This window comes from Lissotriton vulgaris, chromosome 10, assembly GCF_964263255.1.
Source record: "Lissotriton vulgaris chromosome 10, aLisVul1.2, whole genome shotgun sequence".
In the NCBI taxonomy this organism is placed as follows: domain Eukaryota; kingdom Metazoa; phylum Chordata; class Amphibia; order Caudata; family Salamandridae; genus Lissotriton; species Lissotriton vulgaris.
This window is the reverse complement of record NC_141698.1, coordinates 177734698-177755676: the sequence shown is the minus strand read 5'-3', so window position 1 is coordinate 177755676 and position 20979 is coordinate 177734698. Positions and strand designations below refer to the sequence as shown.

General features: G+C 45.1%; 1 protein-coding gene across 1 annotated transcript in view; it reads left to right on the top strand.

Annotated features, from left to right (window-relative positions):
* Nucleotides 1-20979, top strand: part of MYO15A (myosin XVA) — a 1716372-nt gene that overhangs the window by 36886 nt on the left and 1658507 nt on the right. The window contains exon 4 of the mRNA XM_086939741.1: nt 16099-16181. Coding sequence (XP_086795867.1) covers nt 16099-16181 — 83 coding nt within the window. The remainder of the gene's footprint in view (nt 1-16098; nt 16182-20979) is intronic.

Genomic DNA, 20979 nt, shown 5'->3' with positions numbered 1-20979 from the left:
GCGCGACTGAAGGGGTCTCTAAAATGCAGGCCGCGAGGGCAGCCCCTCGCGTCTCTACGAGGGCTCCACAGGAGACACACGACGTAGCCCAGCTGCAGAACCCTGGGCCCGAACCAGCAGCCTCAACTCCAATGTCCCTCAGGAGAATAACGCCCCACCGAAAGCACGTCAGGCCGTCAGGGCCCAGCAGACCCCACGGTGGTCCCCAGATGTCCACAGACGATCCTTCACCAATTCCGCAGTCCTCTGGCCGATCCCCAATCGCTCCTGACTCCCAGGGCCGTCCCCGCCTCTTCAGCCGCAATAGTAGCCCCAGTCCAGGCCGCCCGGAGTGCTGACCCGAAGCCGGACACACAGGAAGCCAGGCGCCAGGGCACTCCCGATCTCCGCTCCCCCGCCGCAGCGCAGGAGGGCCATAGGACGCCCCCACCGCCAATCCTCCAGGCTCACCTTTTTCGGCACTCGGGCCCGGCACCCGGCCCCTCCTCGTCAGCAGAGCTGGGCGCGGCTGAAGGGGTCTCTAAAATGCAGGCCGCGAGGGCAGCCCCTCGCGTCTCTACGAGGGCTCCACAGGAGACACACGACGTAGCCCAGCTGCAGAACCCTGGGCCCGAACCAGCAGCCTCAACTCCAATGTCCCTCAGGAGAATAACGCCCCACCGAAAGCACGTCAGGCCGTCAGGGCCCAGCAGACCCCACGGTGGTCCCCAGATGTCCACAGACGATCCTTCACCAATTCCGCAGTCCTCTGGCCGATCCCCAATCGCTCCTGACTCCCAGGGCCGTCCCCGCCTCTTCAGCCGCAATAGTAGCCCCAGTCCAGGCCGCCCGGAGTGCTGACCCGAAGCCGGACACACAGGAAGCCAGGCACCAGGGCACTCCCGATCTCCGCTCCCCCGCCGCAGCGCAGGAGGGCCATAGGACGCCCCCACCGCCAATCCTCCAGGCTCACCTTTTTCGGCACTCGGGCCCGGCACCCGGCCCCTCCTCGTCAGCAGAGCTCCAACACAGGTGGGGAGGTCCCCGATGACAGTGGGCGCCTCCAGAGGCCAGTCACTTCTGCAAGGGTAGGCCCGCTGGGCAAGGAGTCCGCACCCCCGGCACCTCAGGCCCCGCAAAGGCTGGCGCCCTCGCTAGCCCCGGCTCCCCCAAGGTTGGCCAGTCGGGGGACAGGGCTCAGGTCACACACAGGGGCCCCGGCTGCCAGCAGGCCCCGCAGCAATGTTGAAGGCCCCCACGTCCCGGGCGATCCCGGTTACAGTGGGCTCAGCAGCTGCAGACTGCCTCCGTCCAGCAGGACCAGGCAGCTGACTCCGGCCTCGAGTTATGCGGGCCCCGCCTCTGCGGGTCCCGGGCCACCGCCTCCGCCTCCCGGTCCATGTACAACCCCAACGTGGGTCAATCTAAGCCCCCGACTGTCCGGGCTGGTGGATGCCTTTGAAGACTGCCCTCGCCGACAATCACCGCTCCGTCGCCGCAATTCGGGGGGGGGCAGCGGGCGCTCTCGCCGCCCACTTACCGGGCTCACCCGCCACGGCGTCCGGGTCCGTCACCAGGCCCCCCGCAGCTCGCAGGTCGCTCCAACAGATGGAAGGCCCCCGATGGCAATGGGCGCCCCCCCTACCAGGGTAGACCTCAGGATCAGGGCCGCGGGGCTCCGAGGCACACTCCGGCTTCTCCTGCTTAGAGTACACTAAGGAGGTTTAACGGGAGCTCCCGGGCAGCAAGTTTCCCCCATAGGATATCCCTATCCACAGAGTCGAAGGCTGTCCTGAAGTCTACAAAACAGCAGCACAGCCTTTGATTTTCCTCCTGGCCCTTCCGAATATTGGCCCATAATGCAAAACAATGATCTATAGTGGAATGACCCTCCCGAAAGCCCCCTGCTCTATTGAAATTCTCATAGTTTTGCTCGCCCAGTCTTCAAGTTTTGATAAAATAATCTTTGAAAAAATCTTTGGTGAAATATCGAGAAGGCTGATCAACCTATAATGTATGGGGTCTATACCACTCCTCTTTTCCAAATCGGTTTCGCTATTGCGCCTTTCCAGGAGAGGAGATAAAGACCAGATGTGGCAATCCAGCTAAACAGGGAAGAGTAGACCGTGGCCCAAACACTATTCATTTTAATTACTACTGCTGGGGTGTTACCAGGGCCAGCAGAACGGGAGAGCTTTACTCTTTCGATGACAGCTTTTACTTCCCTTATTGAGAACCAAACTTTAGGAAGTTTTTGATCGAGAGTTCTATGGGGCCTATCTGGGCCAGTGGGTCCCTTATATAGGTCTCTCAAATAAATAGTCCACTGGGCTTCTGGGATCCTACAAACGAGAGTACATCTACTTTAACCTCTTAACTCATTGACCTTTGCCCAGAACTTCTGCTGATCATTGAGGAGGATAATTTCCTGGATCTCATCCCACTTACTATGATAGAAGGAGGCTTTTTTTGACTGCACAAGAGATTTGTACTGTTGTTTAAGCTTGAGCAATTCCTGGGAAGCCGAGGAGCTTGGATGGTACCTTACCCTCCTAATACTTTGGCTCACCAATCGCTTCAACTCTCGGCAGTCAGAATCAAACCAGCCCCCACACCCCCTTCATACAAGGGTATGCTCGCACACCTTTCCCACATATATTTACTGTGAGACAGCCCTAAACTTGTTGTACTATTTTATTGTACCATACAATAATAGCACCTAAGTAAATAGGGGGGATACCAATCTTCTCCTCTAATTAAAGGTTTACTAACTGGTGGAATTGTATGGGTTCCAGGAATATTGAGAGCCTATGTGGGAAGAACATTTCTAAGGGCAAAACCCTTCTCGGGGACACTGGCTCACACAGGTCAAGGACTGCTATAATTGCCCAGTGGTCACTACCCTCATATTTTGCCACCTAAATATCCTTAAAAAGGTTGAAATGCCAAAGAGACGTAAATATGTAGTCAATAGGGCCTAAAGACTGGCCCTGCCGGATAGTTACTGCAGCTGGCGAATCATTTTTATAACTTCCATTTAAATAAATCAAGCCATGATTCGCCAGCCATTGATTCAACATTTTGGCCTCCTTTTTAATGACACCAGGAGTGAACTGTGCTGGGGAGATGTTATAAAAATCCAACACTTCCTCCAGCTGCAGGTCCTGCTGTGCAGGGAAGAGACGAGCATTAACATCCCTGGCCATTATTATCACTGCTTCTGGATATTTTGCTACCAGGCGCTGGAAGGAAGATTCAAATAATTCGAGCCAGGAATGCATTTGCCAATGGTCCTTTGTGAATATAAACTTTTATAAGTAGAAAGTATCTGATAATGCTGTTCCTCGGACCCATTTCTACCACTGAAAATTGGAGGCTACTTGATACATTTATAATCTCCAATGATCTCTTGACGATCTTGGTAGATATAAGAATTAGGACACCCGCAGATGCTCGCCCCTTACCTCGGCTTCTGCCTTTACTATTCTTTAGTAACAATTACAAATATACTATCCTGAATTCAAGCTGTTAGAGAGAATTTGCATCTCTGCTTTACTCTTTGCACTGGTAGGTGAATCATTCCAGCCATCAGAATCTGGAGAAAAATGCTGGTTAGTGATTTGGAGAAAACTTTTTTTTAACTACCCTGCACTTGTGGTTTTTCAGAGTCTGACCTGTTCCTCTGATTTAACTGATCTAATAATGCTTGCTTTGTCTGACCTGCCTTCTATCGACCATACAAGAACATTTGATCTGTGTCTGTGATTCAAGACATTTTCATTTCTTACAACATACCTGTGATATACATAAGCTTGCTCTTCTTTCTCTGCGTATATGATTTAAAGAAGACAGCAATGCCCCCACTCCCCATGATTTAACTAAGCTTGCTTAGCCTGCCTTGCACTTATGGCTAAGGGACCCTAAAACTACCCTTCCTGCACCTATTGTTTATTGAAAACTCCTCATCCCACCCTGCCGCCATGGTTTAGAGAATATTGCTCTGTCTCTCCTGAACCTGTGGTTAAGGGGAGCTTGCTCGACTTGTCCTTCACCAGTGGTTTAGATAAGCTTGATTTGGAAAATGGAAGCTTACCTTACTTTTCCTTGACATATGGCTTAAGGAAGCTTTGAATAGCTGTCCTGCACCTTTAGATTGCTGAGGTATTTTTTCAACTTATCAAGAATCTGTGGTAAGGGATGCATGCTCTTGCCTTGCACATATGGTTTAAGGTATCTGGCTTTCCTGTCCTGCACCTACAAGCCTTTTTAATGTTTTAGACCACTGTGATTGCTAGGCTGCTTTATTTTCTACTTGCAAACTTGCACACACATTTTATCAGCCATGTTCAGTGCCTGGAGTGTGGTGAGTTACGCCATCTTTCTTTTAACGGGGTTGGCGGTCTAGTCCTCGTCTAGGCACTTATTTATTTAGCCTGGGGGCGCAGACGTGCCATCTGTTTGTTTGACCGGTGAACTGGGGAGATCGGTAGCTTTCCTTACTTTTCAGTAATTAAAAAAAAGTTTCTTTATGATATCCATTCTGTGTATTGTCCTTTACTTAGTGCCCAGCAATTAGGTAGAACAGCTACTCTTTTATTCTCCAAGCTGAAACTGAAGTTCCAAAACCTTTACAAGCTAATGTTGACACTATTTCAAGTGTTAAATGTCCTTTAAACTAGTTCACAAATGCATTCTTCTGGAACTTCTATTTATTTCTAAAGAACTTCTGTCAATTTCAGTTTCCCACTCCCAGCCAACAGGTGTTTCATCATTCGGATGTATTCAGTGACTTCTTCTGGGCGAGGGAAATACATATAATGCACAATAAATCCTTGTTAAATACCAGTATGCACATTGCATACATATGCAACTCCCGTCACCAAAAAGCACAGGAAATCCGAAATCACACTGTGTTATTGCGTCTACCATATCTGTGAACATCTGCTTATCGTGCAGATGTTAAACGTCTTAACTGATGTTCCTAAACCTACTGAAAGACAGACTATAGACAATGTGATGTAGCCCCTTAAATATTCCTGAGTCCATATAATTATTTTTTAATAAATATTTTTATTGTTATTTTCAAAGAAAACAGTTTGTTACATGTGAGCAAAAGAAGGGAGAAAGAGAAAAAAAATGAAAAGATAGAAAGGGCAGGTGTGTTGACACAGAGTAACATAGATCAACAGATATGCCCAAACCCAGTCAATATAAATGACATGCTGTGTAAAATGATACAGGAAACACATGAACTGGGCATTCTGTTGAACACCAATAAGGCATCTCTCGGTGCTGTCCCAGCCTGGGGGCAATATATGGACCCCATGTCTCAAAAAGAAGCCACAGTAGGGCTCATCCCACAAACACTCTGGTACTAGCCTATCATCAGTCACTCAGAATGGGGTTCTTCTGCCTCAGTGACAGCAATAACATGAGGGGATTGTAATGTCTGCCTGACTCTGGTCGGGGCGCCAACAAGTGTGCCTCCCCAGACAAAAACCTCCCCTCAACGTTCAGTTTCTGGCAAGTCACCAGTATTGCATCCCAGTCGGATACAATCGAGACCCTCCACACTACTCTGGCCTCCTCCCGTCCTAAGCCTCAATCTCACAATCTGTCCATCTAGTCAGTTCTCTACTCCATTTTCCCATGTCAGTTCCAGTGGCAGACTACCAGCTCATCGTATGTGGTGGAGCAGAGAGTAAGGCAACCCCAACTCACAGAGCTGTCTCTTAATGGGGAGGAACGAGGTGTGCTGAGTATGCACCAGGAGGGGGTAATCTGGATAAATAAGACTGTAGCATTCTCAACCATGAAGGGGCCATTGAGAGTGGCAAGCTTAAGAAAAAAAATTCTGTCCTGAAAATGGATGAGGCAGGCCACCACTGAACGGGGTGGGGCCTGAGGCATTGGAGCGGGGAGCAGTGTGCTTGGTCCAAGAGGTAGAATTTAGATAGTCCCTCAGGGGCCACAACATCCTGGAGCGAGTCTTCCAGAAAATTGGGCATTGTGTCGCCCTCCACTCCCTCCAGCAGGCCAATGACCCTGATATTGTTGCAGCGGGCCCTCCCTTCCTGATCATCAATTCCTTGAGGTGGAGCGCTCTCTTAACTGGCGCTTCTAAGGCCATCACCCTCCCAGCCACCTTCGAAAAAGGCCACTCTCCACAGCAATACAGTCAATTTTACCCTCCTGGCACTCACCAGTAGAATTGATCGCTGCCAGAAATCTATCAAGTTTGGAGTCCATGTTGGAGGCGTCCCGTCCCCTGCTCTTGGAGGGTGCTCAGCAGGGTGTCTTCTCTGGTTCTCTGTGTACAACCCATGTCTGGTGCAGGGAAAGGCTTCCCCCAAGTCGGTACATTTGGCCAAAACCAGTGCCACCAGGAGTCCCAGTAACACAATCCTCACTGCTCCCCTGAATCTGCAGCATCAGAGGTTATGTGGAGGTGTGGGGGTCTTCCTGGGGAAAAACCTGGGTACCCAGTGGACCCATGAGTCGGGGGAGGGCCACCATAATCTGCTGTTGCGCTCTATGCCAAGCAGATCCAAAGAGGGCCCCCACAATGCAGTCCAATAGCTGTGGCACAGACGCAGCCAGTTATTATGGGAACCATCGTTGGATATCGCTCAGGCCAGGAAACCAACAGGTAAGGCCCCAAAGTGATGGCAGGGGGGTCTGTAGTGCCCAGGGTCATGTTGACCTTTATGCATTATAGAGGCTTGTGGCAGTATATTGGGGGGCCGCCGAGATCCCAATATCTCATGTCTTGAGTTTGTCAGTCACATGCTGTCTATGTCCCAGTAATCATTTGTGGTATTACGCAAAGTAGATCATGAATCTGCAGACAACATTCTATAGGGCACTCTATGATGTAAACTAGATTATGTGTGTACTCACAGCTAGTAGCGCTCTTTGAATTACATCATAGTTGCGCCATGAAGCCTCCGGGCGAACGAGCGCTCTACAAATACATTTCAATATCAATAGTTGTAATTACATTTTATAAAATGTGACTTTATATAAATAATACCATATACTAATATACATCATGTTTACTTATGTTTTGCATTTAAGTATATAACTCATATGTAGAGGTGAATCTTTTTAGCATTGTAACAATAGCATGGTATGTTCAAAGCAACCTAAATACTAATGTAGCTTAATCTTCCCTTAATACTATGTTGTACTAAGATACCAGTGGACCCGTGTACCTCACTGTTCTCCAACAAAATCATTGACTATGCTCACTGTTGTACGTGGCGATATCCATAAATAAAACTTTTCGAAAAACAAAGTCCTGAATGGCTCTAAGTATCCTTAGACAAAAGTTCTGATGGCTGAATCTAAGCGACTACAAACACTCTTCAGGAGCTCATAAAAGTAGTGAGTGAAAAAGATATATGCATTTTGGTTATAAAGCAATCTTTTCTACATTTCATCATCTGATGAGAGAAATGGAAATCCTAATCATCTCCTCATGAGTGAAGTACTTATTTTAAAACTTACCTATCAATAATTCATTCTAATTATTGTCTATGTCGCTTGGAATTTAAAAACCCACATATTCTGCTTTTAGGATTACACCACTGTTGTGTAGACCACAGTGTCTGCACAACCTCGGATACTACAACTTGAAATCTATCCTGATTTAGACAGTAACCCAAACAATCAATAGCAGTGGCACAGGTCATCACATGCTCACCATAAACCAAGACCTTAACTGATATTCCATAAAATTGTCAACTAACAGGATTGGTCTAAAATAAAGGTCCCGATAAAGAGCAACAATATGGGGAGAGAGCAGCCAGCCCTATTGTATACCCCAGAAAATATGGATACCTTGTGTTCACGTGCTTGTTGCACAAGTCAGAAAAACTAGGATATCATAGAGCATATTTAATTCCAAAGTATGGAGAGGCCAATTAAGAAATCCAACCAGAACAGTCGGTGACAGATCATACTAGGCCACAGTAACCATCTAGTCCTTGCATGAATTGATGTTATGTAAGGGCTTTACTATCTCTCTAAACTGGGCCCGAGGGTATGTCATTTCTCATTTCACCCAGGGACTATTCATCTCACTATCCCAAGTTTGAATAGGATGAGAAAATTATCCAATTTGAGCATGCTTTTAGATTCACCAGCAGAGTCCATGTGGTCATCTGAGTCCCCCCCATATTTCCACTAGGCTGAGAGCAACTGACATGTCATTATTCAGATTGTTTGTGGCAATGCCCAATTCTTGACTTAAAAGATAAATTGTGGGCCACATGGCCTTCTTCTTGGTGAAAAGAGCGCTGTGTGTGAGTATTAACCTTTGCATTTGCCATCAGTGAGTTGCCTTAATCTTTTGCACTAGGACTAAGATCATTTTTAGTAAGTAATTTGTCCTATCAAGTTATGCCTTCAGACCATATCTGCCTCAGGTATCTCATTCTCTTTCTGAATTCCTTTGGAAGCTTAGATTACGGCTGCCACCTTGAAGTGACAAAATATCGCTATCTTCAGATTGCTGTTTTCTTTGTACTCAGGTCCTCTATATTTAGCAGACTAGAAGATGTTTCTGTCATGACCAGTTAAACAGAATCTTGTGTACAAACTCTCATAAAATGGGAATGCGGTAAACACGAGTATAAAAGCTCTGTTTGTGAATGGTGTTCAGAAGGACGTTGCTTGCCAATATTCTCGTGATAGCGGACTGATGGCAGTTCCCGCACCCGCTGCTGAAGTGACAGTCATGATCCAATAAACTGAGGTGGCTACATTGTGATGACCAAAAACCTACACAAACCAGTGTCATGATAACGAAAAACAGTAGAGCACAATCACACTATTATGGAAGAATGCATAAACAAGTGAAAACAGGTCTGAACTAGATACAGTGATACCACCAATTATGCATAGTATATACAACTGCACTGCACTCTTATGAAAGGCAATCCTCATGTTCTGTGGAAGGCATGTCATAAAACAGATGCTTTAAGACAGATTGCATACAAACTTTTGTCCTGATAACAAACACAAGTGTCCATCATATGAAGGCATTACAAAAAACACGACATCATCACTACATCGTTTAAACAGTATTTCTTGTTTGGATTGCACCTACCAATTCCATCCATGTGATTTCCCTTTGAAGAAATCTCTTTCTGACGTTATCACTTGGGGATAGAATGACATCTTCAACACTCGGAAATTAAGTTTGCCCACATACAACAATCTACCTGGATATTTAAGGGAATCAATACAATTACCACCGTCACAGTTCCCATGTAATTTATGTACAATTCTATTGCAATTGTGTTGGTGTAGGGCGCAGTTGCCCACAATGACATTATTACAATCCACATAATGTCTGCAAGGAAAAGTCCCCATTAGTGATTGTTCAAATGGATGCCATTGCCCTTTTGTTGTTGCTATTTCATTAATGTTCATCAAACGTTGAAATGCACAGATTGTTCGCTCTTTGTATAGATCTAAAAAATCCTTTTTGCTTTCAAAATTTCCCGTCATTTGTTGATAATTTAATTGATAGCCATTTTAAGTTGTGGAATATTTTTAAACAAAGGTGGATCGTGTTTTGGCTCTGATTTCAGAATATTTCAATAATTCATTTTATGGCTTCTGCTATAATGCCTTTGGGTATTCTCTCTTCAAGAACCTGGTAGTTAATTCGTTTTCCACATCTTTGAACACCATATTTTCAGAGGTGATCCTTTTCAAACTTGTGAATTTTGAATATTGAAGGTGTTTTCATAAAGAATCTGGGTGAAAATTGTTGAAATGCAACAAATAGTTCTGGTCTCTTGGTTTGCAAAACACACTTGTTTGAATGCCACCAACCTCCAACTAGATCAAAACATCCAAAAAACACGATCGGGGTGGGATGCATATAACAGATGAATTATATGTTTTTTTCCGATTTATTGATGTTTTCCACCAATGCTTGATATGCCCCTCACCAGATTATGAAGATTTAGTCTATGTATCTCAAATACATGATCAGCCAGACTGTCTATTTGGCATCTTTATAGATGTATTCTTCGTCTAATTTGTCCATGATAATATTGGAATAACTTGGGCCCCCTGAAAAATCTACTGAAGGTCTGTCTATTCTTATGTAGGAAATGATTTTCATTCCTGGTGAAATAGCTGCGCAAGAGAGTAAAATGCAACAATTCACTCAAAAATATGTTATTTGTTCAGATTATTATAATGTCCATTCCTCAGCTTCTGTCCCTTTTGAGTGGGGGATGGGGCGTAGATATCATTCATAGCAATGGTATCAACCAACTTTCTTCTGTTTCGTAATTTCACATCAGTACACCTGATATATGATCTTATGTTTTGTAAATTAGGTTTTAAAAACTTGTCTAGATCCTTGCACTATGGTTTGTGGATTAAACCGCATTCTGAATTACGGGACGAAAGCCCTCCCACTGCCCACTTGGTTCTGTGCACCCATCAACTGGAAAAGGTATTTTCTGAAGATATTGCACACTTAACAGAAAACTGGAGTACACCTTTTATACCGTTAGCTATTTTTCTCAATACACGGTGATTCCACCTGCTTACATTAGTCCATTATTTGAAGTCTTCTTGACTCTCCCGTGTGTTTAGCTTGTCAGTCAGAAGCTCTGGGTGACTCCAGCGCTTGTGGGAACATGATGGCATGAACATGGTGTGCATTGTATACAGTGGGCACTGTGAGTTTTTTGCAATTGAGACCGGATGACTGTTGTACACAAATTGAATCACACAGTAACTACTTTTAAATGTTTTGTGTACAGCTTTAATTAAACTTTTAGACTTGAAATATGAGCTCCTTGATTCATCTGTTGAATAATGTAGGGGGTTTTCTGATCTATTTACAATTGATGTACTCTATATGATGCGTGTACCACCTGATGGAGGACTTATTGGTCCGAAATACACTGGGGAATTGTTATTTTATTCTTCAAGAACCATCTCCAGCTTTGGGAGAACAAAATACTTTGGCAAGCCGGCACAGGTACCCAAAGTTCATTGGGGCTGTCACATCAGTGGCCCCATTCAAGCAGAGATACCTCACCTGCCTTGCTGGGGATCTCTAAATTTAACAAGCAACCTCCAACAGAGCAGCAAAGTCCATGGCATCCAATGTCCTGGCAAGCTGGGGGCTGCCCGACAAGGTCTAAATGAGGGCATTAGCCTTTCATGCCAACTTTCTCACAGAGTTTACAGTTTGGAATGAGTGGTAGTCACTGTGAGGGAGAAAGAGAAATTCTTGCCGTGAAGAATTGGGTTGCTCAGCGCTCTGAAGATATCATAAGTCGGGAATGATCAGCTCACCTTGTTATTTTCTTTGCATTTTGGTACTTGTAGTACTAAATTTATAATGAAGAAAATCTGTAGTTCTAACACATAACTTTGAATGTATCTGATTTTAATGCATAAACTTTAAACCGAACAAGCTGGAAACACAGAGCCGATCTCTGGTCACTATTTCCGACTTGTTCTGTTTAAAGTTCATGCATTAACTTGGTGAAATTTAAAGTAATGTGTTTGAACTTTAGACGCCTTAAGCACATATAAACAGGTGTTCTGTTCTGCACAGAGCCATCAGGATACAGCCCCATAAAGCAAAGAAAATTTACAGGACTGCTTGCACTACTCAGGCCACGGGATCACATCTCCTTTGCAAATCAGTTATCACCTCCTTTGAGGTTCCGTAAGTATACAATGGTTTGCGAACAGAACTGGGAGGGCAATCCATTGATACACTGCTCACAAAATTGCAGTTTGGAAGGATTTCACCTTTTACGCTCCTTCTTACCCATTTATAAGTCAGAAACATTTATCCAACTAGTAAAATGGGGTTTGGACATTACAAAAAGAAATTATTCAGTTGCAGACATAGTCATTTTGTGAATAGCAGGGTTTGCAATTGCAAAACCGTTTAGTGCATCTGTCCCAAAGTAACTTACTAAAGAACATACAGTTTGCTGAACTGTGGAAGCCACGATCTCTACATTGGTCATGTGGTTCAAAAGTCTGTAAGATAGCCATATTACATAATGTCATCCGAATGACTAACCAGGCGAATTGTTAATGCCAGTCCACAGCTTCCCACATTCAATGAACAACTTGCACACCTATTAAAACTCACAGACAGTGGCTGCAAGAGCTGAACTTTTTATGTGTGGCTTAACTGCACAACTATAACTCTGCTCCCCTAGCACTGATCAAGATGGGAGGGATACCATTGGAAACTGGACAGTCCCCTTTTCAGCAGTACTTCTCTGAAATGAATGCTCGCTTGGGGATCACACTGTTATCCCGATCCCCAGGCAGGGATCCACCAACTAGACACTGGGAATACCCTCCCAACACAGGGGCTCCCACCCCCCCCCCCCCCCCAAATATAGTAATTTTGCCCCCTTAGAGTGCTATTTTGAGGGATTATGCCTATTTGTTCCCCACCAAGGCAGGCAGAAAGCTCAAGGGACACAAGGGATAATGGTGATTTACCCTTACTTTGTCACCCAACGGCTGGTGATGGGTAGGGGGAGGGGGGAGGTATGCCCACTAGTCACAAGAGAACAGGGTTGAAAAAATAAAAGGGATTTGAGAGGCCCGTCAAGGCATCGGGTCAAGCCACCACCCCAGAATGGGCCCAGCAGTCGTCCTGTCCCCTAAGGGGCAGATTGGGTGGAAACCACACTAGGCACCGTGGAACAATGGTCTAAAAATATCGGGTGGGGGCAGCCTTCCCAGACATTGGGTCTCAGACCGACTCCTGAGGTAGGTGTACATTGTAAACCTAGCAGACAAATGGAGGGGGACTCGGTAGGGACGTTCTTATTCACCTATGGGACAAGGTTACTGATGGCCTTTATTGGTTGATTAGAAGCCTCTTGAAGAGATTTGTCTTTAGATCTTTCATTGACTACAGCAGAAGAGGGAAAAGTTTGAGGTATAAGAAACTATTATTCCATATTTTGGCTGAAAAAATGAGGTTTCTGTCTAGGTTTTATCTTTTTTTTTACAGTTCTTCTTTTCCTTGACCATGGCCTACTGTTCAACCAACATTCACCATAACCTTCCCATATATCATGTATGGTTGACCTTGACAACCATTTATCTATATATTTACCCTTCCTCTCCTTCTCTCACAGGGCAGTCTTTGTATTTCTTTCTCTACTGTGAACACTTTAACTGCTATATATAAATTCTGTGTATATTTTGTGTTAGAAATGGGTTCTCTAGTTGGTAGAGGTATGCAGCCTGTCCAAGTAGGGACCCGCACTCTAGTCAGGGTAAGTGTAGTACACACTAAACGTTTACTGTGCTCACTGTGTGGTAGCTTGCCACAGAAGTGAGGCTAACTTAAAGAGGCAATGTGTAAAGTACCACACAGTACTCTACCCCAGTTTAGCAAAATAGCCAATATTTATCTGAGTAAAACATGACTAAAACGTTAAAAATCCAACATGCACAGGTCAAGATATGAATTTTGCAAGATTACATAAATAATGCAGTGCTTAGAATTCAATAGCTCCAACTGGAGCTATCTGGTCGTGCTTGACTCGAGCAAATACCAGAGTTCAGTCCAACCGCAATGGAGCATGGACCAGAGACAGGTGTCACACAGACAAGCTGTGACAGTACAGTGGATGTGTCAATGCTCGGCGAAGATGCTATGTTATGTTATAGGGTCTTGTAAAGTCAGCTAATACCAATTGGTGACTTGGCGCTAGTATCCAGAAAACTACCTGAACAACATAAAGTGATGTGAATCCAATTTCCTGAAAGACCTGACCTACATTAAAATAAGCTGTTTTTCAGCTCCTTCCTGAATCTTAAAAGGTTGCGCTGAGACCTAAGATGGTCCGGTAATACATTCCACCATTTAGAAGCTGAGAAGGAACATTTTCTTTCCCCCCAGTTTACTTTTCTTATTCTCTGCACTTCCACTTTGTTGGTTGCGATTGACCGTAAAGTTATTTTGGGTTGGTACCATTTGAAAGTACCTTGAAGAAAGTGTGGACTTTTTTGGTGAAGTCCCTTATGGGTCCAACATACACGTCTGAATTGAATGTGTGCCCTAACAGGGAGCCAGTGGAGTTCTCTGATAGATTTTGATACCAAACAACATTTAGGGCGATTTAAGAAAACTCTGGCAGCTTTATTTTGAAGAGTGTGTCGTTTTTTCAAGGCTTGAGATTGGGCTTCCACCAGTAGGGCATTGCAATAGTCAGTCTTCAAGATGACCAGTTCTGAGATCCCTGTTTTCCTGAGCTTAAGAGCCAGATATGGTAAGATTTAATAAAAATCTTTAGCGTTAGAAGTAAGAAGATGTTACTTGATTGGAGTGATCGAAAAAAGTAAGTTTGTTTGTTGTCGAATACCACACCCACAGTTTTTACCTTCTGAACTGGAATTGGCAGAGATCCTATACTTTGCGGCCACCAGGAATTGTTCCTTAGGGTGTTGCTGTTACCGACTGCAACACCTCTGTTTTGTCAGAGTTTAGTTTTGAAGCATTCTGGCCAATCTATTAAGCAATATCGGACACACATGCACTAAAACTTTGATGGTACCTTATTTGGATCTGAAGATACTGAAACTACAAGTTGGGTGTCATTCGCATATGAGCATACTGAGAACCCATGTGAGCTTATCAAATTAATGAGAAGTGTGATGTACACATTAAAATGGGTTGGACTCCGGGATTACCCTGCCAGGTCGACATGGCAGTTTAAAACTGCGCTCACTGGTTCTGCAGTGGCAGGCCTCAGGCAGTTGAAGGGCTACTCATGTGGGTGGCACAATCAGTGCTGCAGGCCCACTAGTAGTGCTTGATTTACAAGCCCTTGGCACATGTAGTGCACCAGGTTCTGGTGTGAACCTGGGCTTCTATGGGAATTCACAAGGGGGCATATTATCAAGCCCCTTATCGCCGTTTTAGCAGCAGTTCCCTGCCGCTAAAGCGGCGATCATGTTATCGCCATTCTTGATAATATGGCCCTCTATGTTTTATTCTTGGAAATGTTCTATATATTCTCCTTGTTATTTTGGATTGTATCTCACTACACCCTATATGGGTTCATTTATTCTTTGCAGAGAACTGTTAATCCTAATACGTCATCATATTTGCCACATGAAGCACGTTGATGGCCTCGGGACCTTATATTTTTCTCTATAAAACCACAAAAATAGAATAAAATAATTTTTTTGATTGCCAGAGGTGTAAAATGTTTCTGTGAGAGTCACATGGCTTGATCTTGTTCAGGAGAGAGAGTTAGTAACATGCAGTTAGTGTTTTTATTGATGGCCTGGTTATTGAATAAACTTTAATATATGCTGCAACATATTCAAAGAATTTGGTAACTAATACATGCATTTACTTCCTTGGACAACCAATGCATAAAGTAGTGTACGTATGAATGGTCCAGTAATGATATACATTCAATGAACAGTTGCAGGTATAGACTTATATTGTAGCTATTAGAATCAAGCGTGTTATGTTTACGTTGGTGCATCATACGTCACTAATAGTAACTTCAGTCCACAACAAAGAAATTGTATTTTAGCCCCTCTCTAGCCGTATAGTACACGGAATGGTAAACCAGTGAGGGTAAGAAAGTGCGTTGGATGTCTGGGATAAAGAAGGTACATCATCCATTGTGCATGTAATAGGAGAGCATGTTAAATTGTGACCATGAAGAGCATTAGCTGCTAAAGCTTATGGCCAGGTAACAGACGCTTTACCATAGATGACACATTGATAAATCTCTGTACCTCAAGATATAGTACTTTAGTTCCTCAGTGTCTGTGTTGCATTAGTCATAGATGTGGATTAGGTTAAAGTACGTACACAATGTTTTTTTGTATATGTTGCATACCTCTACCTCTGTTAACTTATTTACCTAGTGGCAACCCTGAAGACCCAAAGAGTGCTGAAACTAAATGACATGTAAACAAAGTACTGATGACTGTATCCCTTTGGAAACATGTTTATACTTTTTAATGGCTTGCTTGTTTCTTAAGACCTTAGTCTATTTGTGGTAAGTGTGTCTGATGTGATGCTGCATGCTCACGGTTCCGCTTTGCTCATTGCTTTTCCCTCTTTAGATGCACTCCATCCGCAACTTGCCGTCCATGGGGCACCGCGAACATGTTGAAGAAGATGCACTGGAAGACCTGACCCAGCTGGAGTAAGTGACTGTATCTTCTATTAAATCCTTTAGTTATGTTAGGGGAACTGTGATTTGAATAGTGTAGTGCTACCATTAGTATGACCTAGAAATGCTGTCAGGTTAGGTACCTTCAGGCAATTGTCTATGAGATTCAGTCACAGACTTGAGTCTGTTTTCTTTTTGAGTAACATTATCGGTAGGATAGGTGTAGTTCATTTTGCATGTATATGTGTGGATGTAGTTTTGCTTGGTGTGTGTGTAGGTGGTGATTGTTACCAATTTGGATATATGTCACCTGAAGAATTCGTATGTGCACTGCCTGACTTGAGGGGTGTGTATGAGGTAATTGAACAATATTCCTTTGAATCAGTCTTGCTGTGGGGTGTTGAATGGGTGCTAGTTTATTGTGTTATGTGCTGCATTGGATATTTATATTGGTTTTTGGAGAGTAGTGATGTTTTGAGCTTTATGAAGGCCCAACTGCAAAGTATGTCTAAGCTGTATTGAATTAATGTGCACTATTATTACTAAAGTGTTCTTTTGGAGAGTTTATTTATTATTATGGGTGATCCGGTTGAGCTCAATATTGGAGACCTTGAATACAAAGTTAATGTTGCACACAGTGGCCTCCTTAGTCATGCCACTAGCAGGGGACAACTAGGATGTGCAACCAGCAACTCAAGCTTCATATGAATGTACCTAGTTTCAAATCATATGGCATATGCCTCCACAAAAACTACTTTGGTTGTCACTGTGCTAAGGTGGATCAGTGGCACCTTGCAATGAGTTTTGTCTATTATGGATTTTTTGATTTAAGTGTTTCACCTTGTACTTTTGCCAACTCAACACAGTAGCAGAGCTTTGCAGCAGAGGTAGTGCTATGCAGCCCTGCAATCACTGAACCTAAGTTAAACGTTCATCTGTCATGAGGGCTTGTGTAGAAGTGAAATGTGAGGAGCCCTTCATTTATGTGCTTGATTGAGTTTTGGAAGGGAGTTTTGCAACACACGTGTCACCTACATCTGAACGTTTTCAATACATTGACCTTAAGACATACTACTAAGAATATTGCCCTCTGCTGGGTAGCCCATGACTTGGTGACAGAGTGAGGAGGTGGGGTGTGGGGGACGCGAGTCATCGTATTTGGTTAAGCAGGTCAAAGCCAACAGGACACCAGCCCTGGAGGCTTTGATGCTGCAGGCCTACTTGACATGCTTCTGAATAGGTTAATGGCCAATCAGTCTGTGGGCATATCAAGATATTCTTTTTTTTTTTTTTAAACCTTTATTAGGAACAAGAAACCACACAGTGGCACATACACAGATTGATTACAGGAGAAGCAGGCACAATGTCAGCTACATAATAAAGACAGTAAGGAAATTGGAATGTGGGTAGATCCAAATCACACATTACATATTGTACTTGGTGGCACAGGTCAGCATGAAACAGAGATGGCAGTGCACAGTAGGAACATGTCACCCTGGAGAGGGAGAACAGCACAGCCAGCAAGGCCCCACACAACACAAGGCATAAAGCAGAACATTAAGATATAATAACAATCCCCAGCCGATAGCAGGTGCCGAAAGTAGACATGGGAAGACCATGACAAGGTGAGCAGTAGTAAACAGTGCCGCATCAGAGACTATGGGTAACAGCCATGACATGCCCATCTCCACCCACCAGAGCATACAATACACGGGTCATTAATGGATAACCTGAAAGATTAGTGCTGTAAAGGCAGCAAGGATGAAACCCTCTACGGCAGCTCTTCCCGGCCAGCATCATCAGAGTCCTCACTGTGGGCGGGCCTGGTCAGCCAGTAAACTTGCAGTGGGCTCCAGAAATCTTTAGGCCTGCACCGTACAGGCATCAAGTCAGCATATATATTATATTGGTCCTGACAATACACCATGTCGTCTAGCCAGTCCTTGAATTTCGGAGCCCTGCCTCTACCCCATCTACAGGCTATCCTGCGCTTGGCCAGTAGCATGGCCACATCTGTAAACCTGCGGTAGGGAAGAGGTATGTCCTTCGTGTACCCTAACAGCATAATTAGGAGATCAAACGGTACAACCTTTTCAGTCATAACATCCAATGCCCCATGGACTTGGAGCCAGTAGGCATGGATCGCATCGCATTCCCAGGCCAAATGAAGAAAACCAGCCCCCTCCGCCCGACAGCGAGCACATTTATCATCGTCCGCCAGGCGGAACCTGAATTTCCTAACCGGAGTATAATAAAACCTCTGCACAAATTTATAATGTATTATCTTCAATCTACAGCTCGAGGAGATATTAGCAGTAACGCCACAGCAATATGCCCATTGTTCATCAGTGATATCTACACCCAACTCAAGAGCCCACTGTCCTCTCGCATGACTAGGCAGAGTATCTCGCTGCTTCCTAATGGTGTTGTACAATTTAGAGACCAGATGTCTACCATCAGACACTAGCAGTGCATGCAGTGGCAAGGCGACCCCAGGCTCATTCGGAAATTGTGGGAGTATAGCACGTAGACCCTGCCGAAGCCGTACATAATAGCAAACCTCCAGGGGAGAGGGTGGCTCTCTACGGAAGAAATGATCCTTCGTACGAAGAGTGCCCTCAAGAAAGAGGTCGCCCCATGTGAGCACCCCGTTTCGCTTGCACATAGGCCGAAACCCAGTCTCCTGTAGCAAGGACAATTTCGGATGGTATGCGAGAGGCAATGCCGGAGAATAAAGCAGCGCGAGCCCCAGCGTGGTCGCAATACGAGACCACGCATCCATAGTGCAGTGCACCGTGGTGGATCGGGCATCCACATCACGAGATCTTCCCAGTACCATGCCCTCCAGTGGAAGGGGATGCACTATCCATTCTTCAGTTGCTATCTGCGGCATAAAGGGGGTGGGACGCATCCAATGATAGGCATAGTGTGCCTGAGCGCTAAAATAGTAGATCTCAAAATCCGGGACATCAAACCCCCCCCCTCTCGTACGGCAGTGTCAAGGTGGACCACTGCACTCTCGGCTGTTTGCCCCCCCAAAACAGTCTAAGGAGCTCCGACCGTAGGCGTTTAAAAAAATAGGCACCGGGGTAGTAGGGGATATTCTGAAACAAATAAAGGAAGCGTGGAAGCACAACCATTTTCACTAAGGAAGCCCTACCCGCCATAGAAAGTGGCAAAGACATCCACCGCGTAATGTTATCAGCCAGTTTAGAGATAGCAACTCCATAATTGAGCCTGATCGTCTCTTCCCTATCCAGAGAGATCACTATGCCCAAATAGCGAAGGTCCGCATCGCACCACTCTAGTGGGCAGTCCAGTTGGAACCTCTCGACAGACGGAGTCAGCGGAAAGAATTGTTATTTCTTCCAATTTATATGAATACCGGAAATGCCGCCAAAGACAATAAGCTCCCGCAGGATCGGATTAAGATTCAACTGCGGGTCCTTCACATATAATGTAATATCGTCCGCATATAGTGATACACCTACCTGGCGCTGGAAACAGTTGAATGCACTATGCTTATGTAGTTGCCGGATACGGCACGCCAGCGGTTCAATGGCGATAGCAAACAACAACGGGGAAAGGGGACAGTCCTGCCTCGTGCCTCTCGAGATAGGCAATTGAGGGGAAAGAACTCCATTCACCACCACTCTGGCCACGGGTTGGGTGTACAGTAGTTTCACCCATGCAATAAATATTTTGGGAAAACCCATTCTACACAAAATGTCAATCAGGTAATTCCATTCAACCGAATCAAATGCTTTTGTAGCGTCGAGGAAAACCGCAGCAACAGGGAGTTCAGGAGCAATAGTCGGAAGCAAAGAGAACAGTGTGCGAAGATTATGGGAGGTTGCACGCCCGGGCACAAATCCTGATTGGTCCGGGAGCACTATAGTAGGCCTAAGCAGGGATAGCCGTGCCGCTAGTACCTTTGCTAAGATTTTTGCGTCACAATTAAGTAGCGACAGGGGACGATAAGAGTCCGTGTCTAACGGATCCTTGCCAGGTTTTAATAGTGACGTAATGGCCACCTCTCTCATCGACCCGGGTAGGATGCCCACCTCCAGCGACTCCTCGAAAACCTCCTTAAGCACCGGGGCCATAATATCAACGTAACACTTATAGAACTCGGCGGGGAGTCCATCCAACCCCGTCGCCTTCCCATACTGAGTGACATTATGGCGTCTCGTATTTCCTCCACTTCCAGCGGGCCTCCAAGAAATGCTCTACGACCATCAGAAAGCCAACACAATGCAAGATCATCGAGGAATCTACCATAACGGACCTCCCCCGTCTGTTGTGAAGTGTACAGTTGTTCATAGTGATGCATGAAGGCTCTCTGGATCCCCAACGCATCCCTACAGCGGGTGCTATCCCTCAGCACTAGTTCCAAGACCCCAGTGCTAAAACGTGGGTGTCTCGTGATCGAGGCAAGCACCTTACCAGGCCTCTCACCCTCACAGTACTTCCTAGCTGTCCAATGTTTTCCTCTATATTTGACTTCCCGAGCAGCTTCCTCTTCATAGTCCGATAGCTTCCCCCTAAACGTATGACGAAGTTCCGGGTCCGGGTCAGTAGTCATCCTGTCCTCTAAGTCTTTAAGGTCCGCTTCCAGTGCCGTTATGGATTTGACAATAGTTTTAAGCACCCCACAACTCTTGGCCAACGCAATCTCACGAACTGTTACCTTAAAAGCCTCCCAAATCAGCTCCTCACTATCCACCGTCCCCTTATTCCGTGGAAAAAAAGCCTCTATCTCCTCCCCGAGTTCTGTCTTGAAGATGGGATCCAGCAGCACTGAGGGAAATAGCCTCCAAGGTGAAGCGGC